Source organism: Hirundo rustica, chromosome 6 (assembly GCF_015227805.2).
Source record: "Hirundo rustica isolate bHirRus1 chromosome 6, bHirRus1.pri.v3, whole genome shotgun sequence".
In the NCBI taxonomy this organism is placed as follows: Eukaryota; Metazoa; Chordata; class Aves; order Passeriformes; family Hirundinidae; genus Hirundo; species Hirundo rustica.
In genome coordinates this window covers 15,419,954-15,440,204 of record NC_053455.1, presented here as the reverse complement: position 1 = coordinate 15,440,204, position 20,251 = coordinate 15,419,954, and the positions used below count along the sequence as shown (strand labels likewise).

Below are 20,251 nucleotides of genomic sequence, written 5' to 3'. Positions count from 1 at the left end.
CAAAATACAATGATTTTCAATAAAATTAGGTCTCATACAAAACACCAATTTGCTAAACAGGATTGGTCTATCCTTAGGAGACATAGAAATAGAAATACCCAAAAATATCCAAGCTACCTATCTATCAGTAGAGATAAAGCTGCAGTGGCATCTTTCTGGGTTACAAAAAGTTGTCCAAGAATCAGGGTAGATATCTGTGTAGTTTATGTTCACTCAGCTTGATCTCCAGGGCTGGGATGCTAGAGTACCTGCGGCAGCTCTGCTGAGAATTCTAGGCTAGACTTCACTGCTGGAAGCCCAGACAAGATGTGTGGGCTACAGTCACACTTCAAATACATCCTTATTTAGCAGATAGGAATGGAAGAATAAACTTTGTCATGTTATTCAATTACTAGACCATCACTCTGCATAATCAGAATGTTTATAAGAACATAAAGAACATGAATGGAGGCTGTTTACATCTCACTGCTGGGGGTGTTCATCAAACAACTCTTTGATTCATGCTGGTCATCAGAGGTTTTGATTCATCAGAGGTGAATCACTTTCCATGAGAATGGTGGGACAAGAGAAGTTGCTTTCTAAGACTGGTTTGTGAACAGGATTCCTGCTAGAGGAGCTCAGTGCATTGACAACAGTTGCTTTCAGGGACACAGCCATTAACGCCTTGCTGGCCAGCCTGGTGCTGTGGCTCAGACATATGGGGCTCATGTTGGAGGAAGGATACTTCTCTGGTGAAAATCTTCAGAATCATGGAAGGAGTCACATTCTGACTTCTACCTTTCACTGTCTCAGAGACACAAGAAAGAATCAATCTAGATATATTTTATTTGACAATGTAAAGACAAAGGTCAAAGAAAAATCCCTAATGATGAAAATTCCCAGGAACATTAGTTTTTCTCTATTAAATTAGCTAATGGCCGTATGTGGACCATCTATCTGTCCAGAAACAGGCAGTACACTATTCATTACTCGTAGGAAGAGGTTACTGGCTCTACTACCTCCCACGTACACAGCAAATGTTTTACAGTTATAATAAAAAGCAGCTCCATCTGGACAACTTTTAGCAACACACTCACTACTGCTCAGTGTTTGTCTGTCAGGGCTTTTACATGTATCCCTCATAAAGGGAAAGATAAATTATATAGTCCAGCATCTAAAAGACCAACAAATTTTCTTGTAAATAAGTGTTTATTACTTTTTATCACAGCATATGATTTTTTAACTTACTCTTCCAAGCTATAGGTATCTTGGACAATACTACCTGCAGCACTTGAAAGGACTATGTATATTGGGTTATTTTCAGTTTAAGACATTTGATGGATTTCTCCTTCCTCAAGCTGCATTGCCCCTTTGCTCCTTATGAAAACACATAAAAAGTCTTTTGTGAATCATAAAAGGCCATTCTTTCCCTGGAGACCTTTGAGTACATCAGTCTTAGCCAAACTGAACCAGTGGTCAGATGATAAATCATATTTACAAGAGCAAGTAATCATACGATTTTTAACATTTTCAGACCATTTCTGTCTGTCTTGTGTGGAGAGGGGGAGAAGATCTGTGCAAGTGCTCTGCATAATGCTAGGATGATTATGCAAAAGGAGAAAGTCTCTTTCACAGCTCTGGAAATCATGTTGCGGGGTAGTTTGACGTAACTCCAAGATACCAACTCCCAAGGAGAGCTTCTTCTTTTCTGGCTGTTCACGTGAGCATTTTGAAGCCTGCGTTTTACAGCTAACTCGGCTCTGCCTCACAGCCAATTTTAGGTGACCAGTTTCTGCAGTATATTTAAGCAAGCCCTGCTGGCATGTGGGCGATTTTTGTTTTGGGACGGTTCACACTCAAATTCCCCTCTCTGTGCATGGATTGAGCCTTTGCTGTGTGTTTCCCATGTGGAAAAACAATCCAAACTGCTGGGCAGCCATTCACCAGCACTTAGGAGGTTCCTGAGCTGGTGCACTCGGGCTGCAAAGCGTGGGGGGCAGATCTCTTTCTGCAGAAGTGCACCTCTCTCAGCCTGCTGAAGTCACTCTGGGTATGTCTAAAGGGAGGATTTGGACCGTTCAGATTGCAAGTAATTACAGGAGATTGCTGAGCCACATGTGAAATTTAAGAAGTGGAATTTAGTCTCCATTTATTTTCAGCAGTGCAAAGTCAGAGTAATTCCACAGACTTTGTTGGACTTGAGGAGGATCTGTTCTGATGTTACACAGGAAGAAGATCTGTCTCTGGGAGACAAAGGTGACAGATGCAATCCCATTTCCTACTAAGTCTTCAATTAAGCTAACTTCAGAATTATGCTCCTACACAAAACCAATCTTAAGGAAGGGAAGCAGCTTTATCATTAGGATACTGGACAATTAACTGACATAATTGATAAAAGTACTTTTGGTGACCCCTCAGATAATAACCCATTCTTTGCATTCCCTCTAATGATCTTTAAAAGGTTTTATTGACTGGAGGGATATTACAGCTGACATTATCTATTGGGTGTTCTCAGAGTAGAATACACTGTCAATATGTTTTGATTATAAAAGGAGAAAAAAGAATGGGACTAATGTGAAAAAACAAACTCATAATGCCAGCTTTTCAGACTGGTAAAAAAGATACTAAACAAGATTAAAAAAAAAAAAAATTAAAAAAATTAAAAAAAATAAAAAATACATTAAATGCATGAAATGAAGGCACTTTGAACAAAGCCAAAACATGTCTGCAGGATGGTCATGGCCATGGCCATGCCTGGCAGTGGACTATGCACTGGCAGTGCCCTTTGGGGGTGAGCTGGGCACACTCTTGCTCCTCACAGTCCTGTCCTGTTGCAGAGCAGTGCAGACAGCTAAGGCACAGTTGTGGAGCTCAGTTCATGGTGCACCGCATTCTGTTAAGCATCGCAGAAGCAGCCTGGGATTGGAACTATTATGCTCCACCCAGAAAAATGGGATTATTTGCAACTCTACTGCATTAGGCACGATCTACCCCAACAAAACTGAGACATGCATGTTCTCACAGGTGCTGGCATGAGGTTAAAAAACTTATCTGCCTCTCTGTTAATAAAAAACACCAGTGGAAGCCCAAACCTAGATCTCTCTCTTAGTTCTTTAAAATTCTCTAGACCTTCTGGAACAAACTGAACAACTATTCAATGTTTGCTGTCTTCAAAGTGCTTAACAAACATTAACTAGGAAGACTGGAGAAACATTAGAAGGTGTCCTTACAAAAAGATGTCCATATTGGAAGGGAAAGTGGAGGAGGAAAAAGGAACAGGAATTCCCTACGATGTTTGCAAAATGAATGGCTGTTGCTGCCTGTGCTCTGGGTCAGGGTGGGCATCAGTACTAGAAAAATGTGTGTTGAAGTAATAAGGGACAGAGAGAGAAGATGAGCAAGGGCTGCTCTTCCCTGCCCTCTTGCTCTCTCTCAAGGACAGTATGCCCCTCATCAGTCAAGTGACTGTAGATACTGGCATTTTAGGCAATGGACTTTTCCATCCCCCAAATGATGGTACTTTGTGTCCAGATATTTTGCGGAATGCAGATAACTACCTTGCCATTTAATCACTGTTGAACATAGGCAACAACTTGAATGATGGACTTGATCCATATAGAAGAACGATGCTGCTGCTGCTTCACAGAATCATTTAAAAATAATTGCACATTATTTAAATAGTATAATTAATTTCTGTGCAGATGAACAAAAATTCTCTGCAGAATTTTTGTTACAGAAATGTCTTTGAAAGAAGTGTCTGCAACACAAATAAATGCAAGGAGCTGAGAAGAAAATTAAAACTTGTGAAATTAACTGACCTTTGCAGCTATCTAGATCACTTTGCAATAGAGGCAATCTGTCTCTGCCTTCAGCCAGACTGAGACCACTGATTTTCATGCAGCTGCTTCTGGCTGTCTCCACTCCACTGCACAGCCAGACCCTGCTCTTTGCAGGATAAATGCAAGCACAATGTCCATGGACTGCACAGGATAGTTCCAGCCTTCCCATGCTCCAAGTGTGCAATGGGGCAAGTCCATGAAGAGGCAAGTCCTGCTCATCTTGATGTCTATGCAAAGATTTGGTTTTGTGCAGCTTTAGACAATTGTAACTGGGGACAATTTCTGAGGAAGAATTTGGGTTTAGCCATTCTCCACACTGACTCCTCATGAAGGGAAGAAACTACAGTTCCAGCTGCTTGGGAGTATTAACATTTTTCACAAGGTTTCATGCCATTGCCTCAAAAAGCAGACATCAAAGGCAGCACAATTCTCCACGTGGGCCCTCTTTTCATGGTCTCTTTCAAAGGCTGGTATGAGGAACAACTCTTATCTTCCCACTCCTACCTCACACACAGCTGGGATCACACTCTACCTGTTTACACACATCATAACCCTCTGTTAGTGCTTCACCCCATCTCCTGGCACTAGCTTGGGGAACAGATGTGGTGATGCTCAGCCCCACCAACGCTCTCTGACACAGCTAATTAGCCAACAGCTCTCCAAGACAGACAAACCAGTGACATCGTTCTCCAGCCCAGCCACACCAGAGGGGTGCCCATGTGCCTGCTGATGGGGGGACTCTGGAGTGAGAGCGAGGCAAGGGTGTCGTGGAGAGGGACCACCCCAGTAGACACCATCTTCTCCCATCCCCAGCTCTGCCCACCCTGACCTTCTGTGTGTCTCGCCTTCCCGGCAAGGCTCTCCGAGCAGGGAGCTGTGTGCTGCTTAGCAACCCTGCAGCACGATAAATATTGAACAGTAAGTACAGGAGTTGCAGAGGAGGAAGGACAGAGGTAGCAGAAATCAGACCATGCAGCCCTTCAAGCAGTGGCAGCACAGGTCCAAGGGGCTCAGGTGTGGCTGTGATTGATGTGTACCCCACGAGTGTCACAGATATGCAGAGGGGGACCTGTCTGCGCTTTTTCCCTCTGGACGATGTAGCTGTACAGCAAATAGCAGAACAAGATGTGGGGATGTGAGATGTGATCTCCCTTCAGCTGGGACCCTCAAAACCAGCTCAACTCACCAGGAGCTGCAGTTATTCAGCCAGTGGAGAAATCATGGGGCAATAAGGCCACCAAGGAGGTTTCCATGGGATTCTTTTTGTGCAGAGAGAATTTCTGGGTGATAAGGAGCTGGAGTATGGATCTACACCCCCACCCTACTACCTTGGGTACAGTTTTCTCTGAGTCACAAAAATATTGACCCAGGTACTGCAGGCCTATGCTGCTGGGTTCTTCCATGTCCTAAGCCCGGATTCTCCAGAAAATCAAGACAGAAAGTTTTTCCAAATGTCTCTGCACACTGTGCTGGGTATGCCTCAGCCACAGCTGTGGCTTTTCACCCACAGGGTCAGCCACAAGCGCCCTCTCATCAGCTTGCAAAAAATATGACTGGCTAAAAAATTAAATGAATGCCTAAGAAAATTTTATTTCTTTGTCTTTAGGAAAAAATGTAATAAAAACATCGTAGTGGACCTGGCACCTCTCCTATATGTTTTAAAGCTCTAGTATTAACTTGTGTTCTGTAATTGTGTTGAGATAAATTAGGAATGCTGCAACCAATATAATTAGACCGGCATGGGCATTATATCCTGTCACAAGTGTGTGAAATGCACCCATGGCTATCAGAGTTCCACTGAGGCAGTAACTCTCAACAATACATGGCTGTGTGGGTAGACTTCTGCCCATTCAATGTGGCACCCTCATCTGCAGTAGAAAACAGAAAAAAATGGCAAGTTTGGTTTTGGTCACACTGAAAAATTAATTTGTCACAGGACAGACCATAATTCTCTACAGATTTCTGTTGACAACTTTGTCAATATATCACAAGTTAGGAGAGAACAAATGCAAAATGATCCATAAGAGAGTGTTCTGTGAAACAACTGGACTACGTGTTTTATGCTAAAGATAAAGCCTCTTGGAGGCTTTCAGTATTCCCGGCCATGAGAAACAGTGGGATATTTTATCCATTTATCACCACAAACTTTCACTCTAGCAGAATTTGTGAGTTTGCGTAACTTAGAAGAGACAGAGAAATCCTTGCCTACAATAGTTACAAAAACATGTTGCACTTATAAAAATCTTAGACTGACAGCACTGGAGGGCAGATCCTTCTGCTTTTCTGACCAACACAGTCTGCACAGCAAAACAAGCTGTTCTGCACAGCAGTGCCCATGTGGCTTGGCTGAGCCATCTCTCCAAGTAAAAGGCTATTTTATCCACTTCACTCATCAGCCCTTGAACTGTCAAAAGAGCCTAACAAGTAGTTGCAGTACTTTCGCTATTCTGCTTTAAAAATGACACCAATCATTCTTCATCTTGATGCACCCAAAAAACATTGGGCAGCACACACTACTAGTCCCCTGTCCAAAATCCCCACTGATGCCACTGAATCAGCAGAATAAATACAGCAGAGCTCTGGCATCTCCACTGGGCTTGGGTCAAGCTGTAAAGCTCTTCAACAGCTTGTCTTATAAACACTACCCTCGAAATTGTTGTACAACCAACATGCAGACTTCAATACTGTTTGGTAGAACAACTGATTTTCCTTGTATTAGCGCTCGGTTTTCATCAAGCAGGGCTATACTTAGTTTAGTAAATAGTGATAAATTTGAAAGAACACAAGAAAACTAACAAAAACTCCATCCATGGAGGTATTCAAAACCCAGCAGGACACAGACACAAGCAAGCTGCTCTAGCTGCCTGTTAGGGCAGAAGTTTGGATTAGATGTTTTCAAGCTGTCCCTGCCAACCTCAATCATCCTGTGATTTTACAAACTCATTTCTTGATGATTAAAAAATGGGATCTCCTGCAGAAAGATTGATTGCTCAGGGTATTTAAATTGTCTTTAGCAGATCATCTGCAGCCTCATTCCTGCTGAGTGATGATTAGACATAGAGGGTAAGCAGCTCATGGGGATGTTGAGCTTTGGTTAGAGGTGACAGAAGTCCTGGACAGTGGTAGATACTAATCCTATTGTTGATAAACATCAACGTTCAGACAGTGGAATTAAGCCACAATACAAAGATCTTTTCCTTACTTTTAAAAAATATTAAAGTCTGCCTTTTTTTTTCAGCTGCCCTCAGTAACATTCCCAGGGTCTTTATATGAAGACTCTGTTCCCTTTTGAATGGCACTTCTTAGGGATTGATCCCTTCTGCAGAGCTGAACTGGTCTCACATCAATGAATTGCATTAAAGGCACAGAGAACTTCCCCCACAGACCACCTTCTTCCCTTTGGGTGTCTCCCACTCAAACAGTACTTCTAAACCTACCTTTTCCACCAACTCTCTCACTCTGTCTTCTGAGTAATTACTGTCTTTCCCTTCACGTGCTAGGAATTAAGGCACCATTTCAGTACAAACTCCTCTAATGTGTCAGGGAGAATAAGAGAGATTAACAATTTCAATTCACCTTGATCAGTCATGCTGCGAATTGCTCTTCAAAGCAATTAAGTACATTTAGGATTCTGTCTTCTCTGCTCAGGCTAAACAGCACTGTTTTGTTGCAATTAATACTGATTTTGGACTAGATCATGCTTAGCCTCAGTGGCTCACAGGAGATAACCATGTAGAGGACTACACAGTTCTTGCTCTTTGGGGGAGTGAGTGGTACAAAATTGGCTGGGGAAAAAGTGCAGAACTATGGCCTTTTCAGTGGGACATAAATCCCTGCCTCATGGGACACCCTCACCACAGCCCCCACTGCCAGTTCTTGGCCTCCTTAAGAAAGTGTCAGTGTCTTCCCCTTGCAAGTATCTCGTTAAACAATGCCAAATTTCAGAACTTTGCTCCCGCATCTGAAACTAGACTTTGCAGTATACAGGGGCCATAAATCATACATGAATACTAAGCACCCTAAAAATACCTGAGCAATGAATTATAAGACAGTTTAAATATGACCTGTCATTTTATTTCAGTACAATATTTTTTTCCATTTAATTATTATTTGAAGGTGAACTCAGCACCTATTTAAGGAAGTGCCTATGTAGGCATTTATGTTACCTTTCTCTCAGGCCATGAGACATATATATAACAGTGGCTTCACAAAGTTAGAGCAGGGAATAAAAGGTGTATCATGTAAAACTTGGGTATCATCAGCCCACTTTCCCTGCTGATTTAGCAGGAGGGCTCTTTGGCAGCAAATCCTGCAGTACATCTGAGAACAGATGGATCTATCCTACCTGAAATCTACATCACTAGGCACAGGGATTTGCTCATGGGTCATCTCAGATTGCAGGGATGTTCCAGGGATAATGAGCATATATTTTTCATATGTTTGAAACACTCCCTGCCAGGATGATTAGCTGGTGCATCACTTGCCATGAAGACCAGGATGCTCAGCTCTGCTTTCCCCTTCGAGGTTTGACAGATGGCTCTGCTATCTTAATTTTATACAGGGAGACAGGGATTTATTTTTCCCTTTTATGTAAATATCTTACTCCCCTCACAGACACTGACACACCAGTGAGATGCAGAAATAGGATTACACTGCATGTCCCGCTCTCCCCCATCTCAGTTGCTTATTTACCAAACAACTCTTGTTAATCCTCTTTACTGTGTTTACTTCCCACTTCCCTCTAGTCTTAGTGTCTTACTATTTTTCAGGTACTTGGAGAGGTTAAAAAAAGCTTAAGAGGCAGTCACCTCCAGAGCTGATTAAAATTAACTGAATTCCACTGCTTGTTTTTGAATCTGCATTGATTTATACTAGATGGTTTGTTAGAACTGCTGGCATTCACAGTGCACTTGCCCAAACCCAAAAATCACATAATACTGAAATGATCCAGTTTTCTCCACCCTGTGATAGTTTAAGAATTGTCTTTATACCTCCTGCTTTTACTTCTTGATTATTCTTTTGGGGAAAGAGTGAGAATGGCAGGTTTTTACAGAAAAAGACATGGCAGAGAATTACTTGGAAGAATTCCAGATTTTGAAGCAGTTATTCATTTGCTCTTTGATGTGTTACAGAAATCACTGGTTATGAGATCACTTTTTTAATCCATGAAATATATGGAAAAGCCCCACTGCTTACACTGAAGCTGAGCCACAGCCATTGATTAAACCTGTCCTAGCAATCTACAAATGTCACGGATGGTGCTAACTGACTATCGCTGTTTTTCTTCCAGATGTACTATGGAAAAGATTCTTAAAAGCAAATCTACATTAAAAAAAAAAAAAAAAGAAAAGAAAAAGAAAAAGAAAAAGTAGTGGAAATACCCCTGTAACACCACGACCACAGAAAATAGCTATTTGTCCACTGCCAAACTGAGGGTGCTTTCATCAAGTAACTATGCTGCAGCACAACATAACATCACATGTGGTCTCCTCTGGTGCTTGATCTATGCAGCAGGTACACATATGGTGTGCCAATCACCTAGGGTGTCAATCACCTAGTATCCAAGTCTGCAGTCACCAGCAACACACAGAGGACATTTAGAAGTTGCATGAAGCACCTCTGAAGTATCACTCTATATGTATCTTCTCAAAAGTTCAACCCATCTGAATGTTGAAGTTGATGGATGCAACTTAGTGAAAGTTCCCTCATGGACCAGAGAGGTCAAATTCATTCACTGGAGTGGATTTCAGCATTTCTTATGACCATTTCATATTGGAGGAACCTGAGTATTTCCAGGTAGGTGCAGGGATGGAGGAGTAGTGTACTTGCTTGGTTCTGGTAGTTATTATATACAAAGAGGCACCAATCCACTAGGTTGTATTTTATTACAAATCGCCTTAGTGCCTAAAATTGATGATACACCCAAGTTTTAGCTTTTACAAGGAAAAACAAACTACCCCAGAACACACAGTTTATACATAAATTGAATAAAAACACAATTGAGTTATGATACCTCGAGGTCACTACGTCTCTCCCCGCTACAGAAAAGCAGACATAAGAGAGTTTGACTGGATCTGACCCTTTGAAACCAGTAAATGAGATTTCAACTTAAGCACAATAGGATTTTTCTTTTTCCTCCAAATTTGATTCTTATGAAAGTGAGGGATTAATACAACAGATCTGGACTCAATGCAAATAAATACCTGCCTGCACTTTCCTGCTAAAGCATTTAACCCTTGTTACACCCTACAACCAGATGATTGCTGTTACTTCACTCCTTAGCACCTCTTCAATGGAGGTAGGAGACAGATTTATCAGAGGTGCTGCAGTGACAGATGTCCCAGTTCCAGCAGATGTACAGGAAAGAGGGCCCAGGAGGAGGAGTGCAGAGAAAAGCTGGTGGGAGGAGGGTATGAGAAAGGACAGGCCAGAGCATGGTTATGGTGCCCGAAGTTGGGAACACACTGGAGGGATTCTTGGTTTCAGCATCACCCAGATTAATCCCCTTACTCTTTCTCTAGTCACTTCTACCTTCCAGCAAAAAACAGAGTGAAGGATTTCTCACAGTAGCTAAAGCCAATTCAGCTCAACAATATGTGATAATACTGTGTTGAAGCCAGAGATGCTTTTCTTGTGAAGCATCTGATCTTATTTCCCAGCATTTATTGAGAGATATCTTTTACAGCGGATCAAGAAACCTGAACTACTGGGGAATGCTGCCAGGCCCTTCAGGGCATTCTTTTAGCAGAACTGTTTTAGGAAGGACTCATTGATGAAAAGAAATGCTCTAGTTACCCTGCAAAATTAAAATTAACATGATTTTCTTTCATAGCTGTCCATTTAACATCTGAACAGTTTTCAGCTTAGCATTTGTCAGCAGTGTGAATGTCAAAAATAAGAAGATCTAAGAGGAATTTACACTCTTCTCTGCGCTTAATGCCTGTTCAGGCAGCTGACTTGTAGGTTGATATTCACACTGTTAACAAATAATGGGTATCTTCATTAAGTGTTGGTATTACTTTGCACTGAAACAAAGCACGAGACTGTATGTGAATTCCCCAAACCTTTGCAAGGCAGCTCTTAATTTGTTTCTCTAAATTTAATTTCTGTTCCTCCCACCTATTGCTTCCATCTACCAGCATCAGAGCAGATTTGAAAAGCAATTCTTTGCGAGGCACAAATTGCCCTGGAGAGCTACTGCTCTCACAAATATTTTGCAGCCTTGACACAAATCATTCACAATTTGGCAGTGGGCAGACAAATAAAAATGAGGAGCAATGGTAGACCAGCAACCACAAGCGTGAGACTTTGCACTATGTTACCAATTCAACTGGATGCCAATCTCAGTCCTTTGAAGATAATTTTTCAAAGTGTAGTTGCTGGAGTGAAAGCTTCCCAGCTCCCTTGAAATAATAAACATTCATTTTAGCTAAACTAGAATAGCAAAAATACTTATGTAAATTTAATAAGAACTAAAACAGAAAATTTCTCTTCTTGCTGGAATTTTCCCTTTTTGATGCTCCTTCAAATCCTGAATAAATTTTTCAACAACCACAAACTATGTCCAATGCTCCACCATTGTGCTGTCTCCACTGAAGCGCAACAAAAATCTTGCAATCACGTTGCATACGCATAATATTTTTCATGAAAAGTGTTTGCATTTATTTTCCCTTTCCCCCTCACTTCAAAATACTATCGCTCAGAAATCATGAAGTTGAAAAAAAACTGTCATTTAATCCAAGCTGAGATTCAGATGTCACAGCAGTGTCTCGTGAGAGCTGTGGATGGGAATCCTGCATTCTCTGCTACAGGCTGAGTCACCTGGATATACTAATAGCTCCCAGCCAACACTCTCACAGTATAAAACGTGACACCACAAACATTCAGCTGTGGGGTGTTACCAGAGTCATTCTAAAAAAAATAGAGGAGAAATGAACCTTCATCCATCTGGCCTACAATTCCCACAAATTCCTTTTTCTTCTAAATCAACCCTTTGGTCTTGCATTTGGAACCCTAAAATGGCAATATGAAAGTTTTGACGTTTCCACAAGAAATATGAAATTTGATTTAAGTGAAGAAATTATTTTCACTTGTATTTTTCTGTGTAACTGAAGTCAAGACTTCGTAACTACTCAAGGCCTAGGCAAGTGCAGCTATTGCAAAGACAGTGAGCTGAAATGGCTACTACATGTTGTACATAGGTTTCACGCAGGCTTTTACATTAAAAGACAAAGGTTGTGAATTTTGTCTGTTGGTTATAATTTCAAAGCAAGAATAAATTAGAAGTACGGTCTTCAAATGAAAAGCTACACATATTACTCAAAGTTGACTTTGAGTTATAAGAGTTTGCATCAATTTGAAATGCAAAGTAATGGACCTGGCCCAAGAATTTCACATCTCACATGTAAATTTTGAACATTACCAGAGGAGTGTTCAAATACAAGTAGTACAGTGTTTCCTTCCTCTACTCATGGCCAAGCCAAAGCTCTCCACATTCACCAGCAACCTGCAGCAATTTGACTTTGGGCAAGTTCTTATTAATCTGAACAATGTAGCTCTATCCCGTTTCTAGTTTTTCTCTTCCTTACGCCCACAACTGCCTTGAACTACACCCTTTACAAGCAGGATACAGCACATAAAGTGACTTTCCAATGGAAACACACATTGGCTACAGGATGCATTTTGTCTTTTGGATGCCTTTAAACTAAACAAGGTGTCATGAGAGAAGTCTTGGGTCAGCCTCTGTGGGGCTGCATTGCCCTAAGCACAGTAAAAGCATCTGGAGTCTCTTACCTTTTTATGGCTTTGTAGCAAATGATGACAACTACAAAGAGGAACACTAGTGTGGCACAGCATACTGCAATGATAATAACCAGGCCTGGCCACCAGGTCTCTTCAGTGGGACAAAAGGTAGACTTGGGAGCTGTAAAAAGAGAGTGGAAAAATACATTAATTCTCCCAAATCAACAGGGTATTATCAGATATGCTTCAGTCACTCACACAGTAGCACTACACCAAGATCACAGACACACGCGAAGATGTTATTTCACATTTAGGACCCATTTCTTTCTTTTCCCCAAGCAATCAATTTCTCTTATTGGTACTATTTTTTGTCACAGTTCCCTGATGACCAAGTTCTCTGTGTCAGTGTTATCTACAACCTGGTACTCAGCATGAAGGAGAAAGGCTCAGCTCTGCTACCCGTGGGAAACATCTTCTTCCTCTGCATTCGCCATCTCCAGCTGCATCAGATTTAATTTTAGAGAGGGATATTATGCTGATAAGAGCACGTTTTCAAACCCCATTAGGGGAGGTTCATTGGGAGCTGAAGCAGTGCCTACCAATCTGTATTGCAGTTAATATTACTGTAACCTTGGAGTGAGGAAGGGGGATTTGTTTTAAAAGAATATCAGTTCTATTACATTTACTAATTGCTTTCAGAGTATTACAGTTGACAAGCTTATTTTCCATTACACTACCTTTGAATTCTAAGCCAAATAGTCAAGACGTGCTAATATTAAGAAAAGTTAACTTGTGGAAATATAAGCTATTATTATTACATTTTTCTTATTACATTTAGGGATAGAATTGTCTATTTAAGTACCACTCAAAACAAGAAATATTTTGTATCTGGTGATATTTAGTGAATATATTTTCCTCCATGGCTATGTTCCTTTTCCCATGCTTTGAAGGGACACATTTCCTGAAGGATGGTGAGTAACAGACAATCCCATGAGCAGTACCAGTGCATTGCAGAGGGAAGAGAGAGCCTTAACACAGCCTGTGCAACCACATAAATTCCATGAGAATTTTGGTCACCTTAAGTGACATTTAATAATGAATCAGTAGATGGGACTGTGTATATCTACGTTCTCAGCTAAGTAGGTGAGAGAATGGAATATAGCAAAAGGCTTTTTTATGAGTGTCATTGTTTAATTTGATATTCCAAATGTCCAGTTATACACATCACAAATAGCTGCACAAGTTAAAATATGACATCAGTCCAGAATCACCTGTTGTGATTTGACATCTCTGTCTCCTGTGTTTGATTAGGAAAAGACATACACATACCCTTAGATTAACACTCAATAGATTAAATAATGAATTACACAATTGCTGAGAAAATTTCTTTTTTCCAGTTGCAAGATGTATAGAGGAGTTGGCAACATTCCCCCCAAGGAATCTGCAGCAGCACCTTAGGAAAAGACTAGGTAAAGAACTATAAGAAGCAATTAGAATAATAAACCCAATAGCCTGACAACTAGTGGTTCCCAGCCTCTTCTTTGACTATGTTCACTCCTAGACTGCCCCAGCAACTGAATTTCTGCTTTATTACTATTGCAGTTGCAGAAGTCTCTTTTCAGTGAGTGATGGAATTATTTATTGTGTTTTGGTAAAGCTAATGATTTTAATATTCTCTGAAAGCTTTCAGTGTTGTAAGATTCCAGAAAAAAAATGTATTTCAGAGATGACAAAATGTTTGCATGAAGGAGCAGGCAGTGTCAAGGTCAACTCTACCCTCCTGGTGCTGTCCTGAAAAAACACAAAAGGGAGCAGTGAAGTAAAAGGAAAAACATTGATCAGCAGGCGCCGTGTAAAATTTGATGGGATCACAGAAGATGGGAGAAGTGGAGCTATCCTTCTTTAGCCGTTGTTCTTCTTCAAAATCAGGATCAACCAAACTAGTCATAAAGCAAAGTAGTGGTGAGACTGGGTTGCTCCTCAGCAAAATAAATGGGACTGACAAATGACAGAGTATAAAGCCAGGCTTGTCACATGTCTGTACACCATTTATTCCTCCATGATTTATCACAGTAATTTTACATGGAGAATAAACAGATATATGTGGGATTGGGTAGTAAACATTACTCCTAGATCCAGTCATTAATGACAGGAAAATAAGAACTGCTAATGTGGAAGTGACTCCTAATCCAGTTCATTTCCCCCCTGGTCCAGACTGGACACTCAAAAAGAAGCACAAGAAATCATGCTGGAAGCTACCAAAGCCTGTTTCTTAGTGGCTCGTGGTTTCATACAGATTTTAAATTTATATTCTATTTCTACTCCTTATTAATTCAGTGCTAATCTTGTTTTCTTTTGAAACATCCACTCCTTTTTTAATAAACTCCGACTTAGATGTACTTTTCTGCTTTTCTTGGTATGTATTCACATAGCCCTCATACCCTGGCATTTCTAGGTCGATAATGCATTTCTCCTTACAACTATCCTCTGAGGGAAGAACCCTCTCAGAGCCATCAAGACGCCCAGGAAGAACCACATCTTCAGAGAGGTGCCCCTGGTGAGTCCCACCCTGATCTCCTGATGCTGAGGAGGTGGTGATGTCCCAGTTCCCTTGGGCTGGGGCTCACAGCTTTCCCTGGGGCTGGGCAGGCTCTCCATCCTGTGCTTGAATCCCAGATCCCAGCTTATCACCTGGAGTTGCACCTGAGAAGGGCTGAGCCCACAGGTGTCAATGAGCTCTCAATGGTGAGAAATTACCCTGGGTGAGGGCACCTGCAGCACCCTCTGGCAGCTGTGCCCCTTTGCATTGACTGGCAGTGCATTTCACAGGCACACCCAGAAAGAGCAGAGATGTGGGTCCCAAATGCTCCACTCAGGAGACCCTGACATCATTGCAGAACACACTGAGCAGATGTCCCACACTACCTGTGACAATGTCAGTGTCCAGCTGTTTCATCGTCTTCACCTTTGATGAAGCACAGGAAAGCAATTCTGGTTGTCTCCCTGTTTGTACCACCTCTTTCAAACACGTTCTAAAACCCCAAAAGCTGCATACGTCAGAACCAAACTGTGCCCTTTCCTTTGAGCAAAGAGACAACCAGCCACATCCTGCTGTCCCTCGCAGAGGTGTATCTGGGGAGCAGAGGACACCCCTGGGTGCCTGAAGTCCCGTGGCCATCCCCGCCGGGCTGCTGAGAGCTGAGGGCTGGCCAGCCTGGCCACGGCGGTGCTCCCTCTGCACCCATCACCGTCTAAGTGAGCAGCTTCAGCTGCTCAGAGTGTGATTGCTTCTTGGTTTGACTCATTCCTGGCTGTTCTTCACTGCTCTCAAAATCAGCTGAATGGGGAAAATTATTTTCACAGTACAAAGCAACGCAAGGAAAATTTGCTTTTTCGGCTAAACCTTGAAATGTCGTTATGCGCATTGAACACACTGCTGAGTGGAAAGTGGTAGGAAAGTGATGACATTTTAAAGAAGATAAGCAGGTTGAGCTAAGTAATCACAGCCTGAAATCCTGACAAATTCTGCAAAAATAATGATCTAATTTAATTAATAAAATATTAACATAAATAATTGATGCTAAACAGCATATATTTAGGATGACATCATGTCAAACTAGGTATTTTCTGAGGAGATTACTAGTTGATATATAGATGTACTAGTACTAGTGTGATAACTTTACACAGTGATATAACATCCAACTTAATTCCATGTGATGCTGGGGTTATGAAATTATAAAGCTACACACAGAGTAAGTGTGGCACACATAAATTGAGCTAAAAGTTAGAGAACTGGTATGTCTCAAAATCTAATTTTAAACAGAAAGTCACTGCTGGAAGAATGTGGTTTTTAACAGTGACCTTTCTCTTCCTCCCCAAAATAAGGTGATGAATACTGTTTGCAAATGACTTGGGAATGTGCTCAACTACAAATGGAGATAAATATATTTAGATTAGAAATAGGGTAATTATAATAATTAAGGATAATTAGTCATTATCATAGTCTATAATTTCTGGTTGAGAATTTAAATGAAAAGCTTAGTTTAAGGTAGACTTTTTATTTTTACTTTAAGAGGTCTAAATTCAGCTAAAGAAATTGGACTCAGAATAAGAATTGAATAAGTAAAGAAAACACTCTGGCTCTGGAAAGTCCACATGAGTACAATGCCTTTTATCTCTTGGACTTAAAATTTATGATGTACAAATGTTGGTTAGGTTTACTTTTAGAGGACCATCAACTTCTCCTATTCCCAAGGGCACAAGGCCCAAATAAATACAATGAGCAAATAAACCCATTTCGGGTCTGCAGCGGGTAGATGGATCTAACTTATTCAAAACAAATTAACGAAAAAGTGCTTTCAGATCAAACTGTTCAACATCACAAAAATCTTACACCTGCTTTTTCTGACTAAGTTTGTTTTGAAAGCTCAGCATACAGACACAGCTCCGACTCTAAAGTTAGAAGGTATCTGTACACAGCTGGCTCTAGCCAGAAATGTGCATACCAGAAAAGATTAGCTCATCTATTGAGGGTTTCCCTCAAGGTCTAGGCACAAAAATAGAGGTTCTATCACTGGAAAGAATGTTTCCATAAAATTCCCAAGAAGTTCTCTGATTTTTTTAATCAGATCTCAGTGGATCATTCACAAAATTGCTCTGAGCTTCCAATAAAAAAATGTGATGAAGCTGTTTTAATCTTCTGCGTTAAGCACTAAATAGTTTTGTGTATGTTGTAAAAGCGATACATGTACTGCCTGAGACAGACTCTAGAAACAAGACTTGGAATCCTTGGATACACCATCAGGTTATCTTTAGTGATCGTGGCTGTGTTTTATAATGCTCAAAATTTCAAAATCTAGTGCTCCCATAATTTATTTTGATTCATGTTATTACTTCCATTACCATATGGCTTTTAGGCTAATTGCTCTTTGCATGGGAATGCTGGGACATTAACAAGTAACAAAGCCAAGGCTGTCAGGGGACAGAAAGTGCTCTCTGAGGTGCCCTGCTGAGCCGCTGCCCCCGAGAGCTCTCGGCAGTGATGCTGAGGCAGAGAGCCTGCACCACGGCACCCCTTTCTGCTGCCGATCCTACAGCAGCCAGCCCTGCAAAGCAAAGGAAAACAGAACAGAATAAAGCAAAACAAAGCAAAAAAAAAAAAAAAAAAAAAAAAAAAACCCTAGAACAAAACAAAACCAAAGCAAACACACGGCTGAGCCGGAAAGTGGCTAAGGGAGGCAGTGACCCGTGCTCCCAGCTGTAGTCCCAGCGGAGGCATCTCCAGTGGAGGTCTGTCAATTCGCCCACAGACCGAGACCCAAGCGGCTGCTGAGTGTCCACTGATGTGATGGGGAAGGGTGACAGTGACCCCCATCACCTCCCTACAACAGCAACTTCATGCCTAAAAAAGGAAGAGCTCTTTCAAGATAAATCAAAACTGATTATTGTTTTTCTTTTGCTTTTATTCCTGTTCTCGCAGAAAGGTCAAGAGTGCTGTCGTAATCATCCTTATGAGACATCTGCCTGTTTTTGATATTGTGTACTCACAACAGGCTAAACCCTGCCGTCTCTATGCCTGCAGCATTTCTCTTGCTATTGTAGGGCTGCCTGAATCAGCCACGCACTTTTAATTAGCATGCTAGGAAGCAGGATAGGATTTTGTTTTGAAGGCAGGCTCATATTCCAAGGGCCTCAAGTGTTTTATCAGTCTTGTTTGGAAATTAAAAAGAACTGAAGATGCAGGGAGTGTGTTTTCAGCAATCTCTGTGTATGTCACATATTCTAGAGACCTGTTAATCTGCTGGCTAAAACAGGGTTTGGGTCCTAGTCTCATCTACAATCTTATTTACTATTTTGATATTCATGTAAGTTGCATGTTGACATCTCCATTTGCAAGACAGAGGAGACACTCATTCCTGCAGCCGTTATCACACTGGGATGCAGGGACAAGCCTGGAAAACATGGAGAAGTTTAAGTGTGATTTCAAATGTCAAGGTATATGAAAAAAACTCCCAGAACACTCCAGTGTCCAATCCCAACTCCCCACTAAATGTGGAGAAGGATTTTGAATTATTACAGTTTGGGTCTCTTCACATCAAGGTATCTCATCCAAGCTCCTGTGGAGTACAGGAGTTCAATGAATCCGCTGATTAATATGAATTAATTTGGGTTCTGTGAGGAAAAACTCTACAGAGGAAGTTACACATACACCAAGGCTCAGACATTTACTCTAGGCATTGCATTGTGTAAAACATGAGGAGCACAGAGAGCCTCCATCACATGCTCATCTTTTTTGAGAAGGCTGATTTCAGTCCTGAGCCTGAGGCCTCTTGTCTACTTTTGCATAAGGCCCTTCACTCCCCCCAGCAGTGCAGATTCACCCTAAAGTGAGTGCTGATTGATTTAATGCTGCTTAATTTCATTGCACGATAGGACGAAGCCTTAGGCAGCTAATAAAAAAAGGTCCAAGGGCTCAAAGTGATGTAGACTAGCAGAAGTCCACCCAGCTGTGAGACTGGTGCCAGCTGAGGATCTTGTCCCAGCATCTGCATGATGATGCTCAGAAGAGAATTGTAGCTGAAGGTCAGGATCTGTCTCCAGAGCCCGGGAGGCTGTGGGCTCTCTGAGAACAAGATTGGTTCCCTAACCCAGGGCCATGGGGAGAGATCTGTGAGTCAGTGTCAGCTGAAACATCCCCTCTGTTTGCTGTATTTCATCACGCAGGGATTGCTACAGATGTGTTTGGATAACGCTTGTGGCGAGAACGTGCCGCGTGTACCCAGGGCTGCTCACAGTCAGAGGCAGCCGGCACGGGAAAAACAAATCCTTTACAAGAGCCTGCTAGTGGAGTTTGTGGTGCTGCTAGACTTGATACAAATATAGATCTTCAGCTGTTATCCTAAAAGGCATTTTGAGAACAGGAAAAGTATGTGTTCCCTTCCACACTCTTGGATTTAAGTGGAAAATTTCCTGGGAGGATGGGGGAGAGGAGGCTGACCAGGAAATGGGTGACCTTGGTGTCTGTTGCTGGGGCAGAAAGCCAAGACTGCAGACACGACCTGCATCCTCACGGTACCCCAATGCACAGGCCCTGGGCTGTGCTTGGCCAGAGAAACCCTGAGCTCGCCCTCACGCAGCAGCCACAGCTGCGTGCAGAAGGCAACCCTCGGGCTGGTGATCAGGGACAGACAGGCTTGCCGAAGGAAGAAGTGGCTTGTCTAGCCCTGTCAGGTTTCCTCATGCTGTGTTTGTTAGGTGGGTTTTTTTGTTTGTTTGTTTTGTTTTTTGTTTGTTTGTTTGTTTTGTTTGTTTTGTTTTTTTTTTTACTCCCTTCCAGATTTCTGCCCTTCCTGTTGCCTGTAAGCTTAGGGCCATTTCCAGCGTGCCATGAGCCGGCTGGGTGAACAACCAGGCAACAGTGGTGTGCTCAGCAGAAAGCCTGTCCTGGTTTATGGCCTCCCTGGAGTAGCTACGTTAAATAACGCTGGTAGACATCAGCTATTCCTGTAGCAGATGATACTTCTGTTTATCGCACTTTGTTGCAGACAAGTTTATACCATGCAGCTGCTCCGTGCATATGTTCCTACTACACTTCTAAGGAGGATACTGCAATCACTACGCAGCGGGAACTTCGGCTATAATAAAAACATGTGTGGGAATGATGCTGGAGAAATTCCCTCCCCCGCAGCTCT

At 41.8% G+C, this 20,251-nt stretch overlaps 1 protein-coding gene across 2 annotated transcripts in view; it reads right to left on the bottom strand.

Annotated features, from left to right (window-relative positions):
* PRIMA1 (proline rich membrane anchor 1) overlaps positions 1 to 20,251 on the bottom strand; it is a 50,914-nt gene that overhangs the window by 9,466 nt on the left and 21,197 nt on the right. For both annotated transcript variants that reach the window (XM_040068336.2, XM_040068335.2), the window contains exon 3: positions 12,612 to 12,741. In XM_040068336.2, the coding sequence (XP_039924270.1) occupies positions 12,612 to 12,741 (130 nt within the window). The remainder of the gene's footprint in view (positions 1 to 12,611; positions 12,742 to 20,251) is intronic.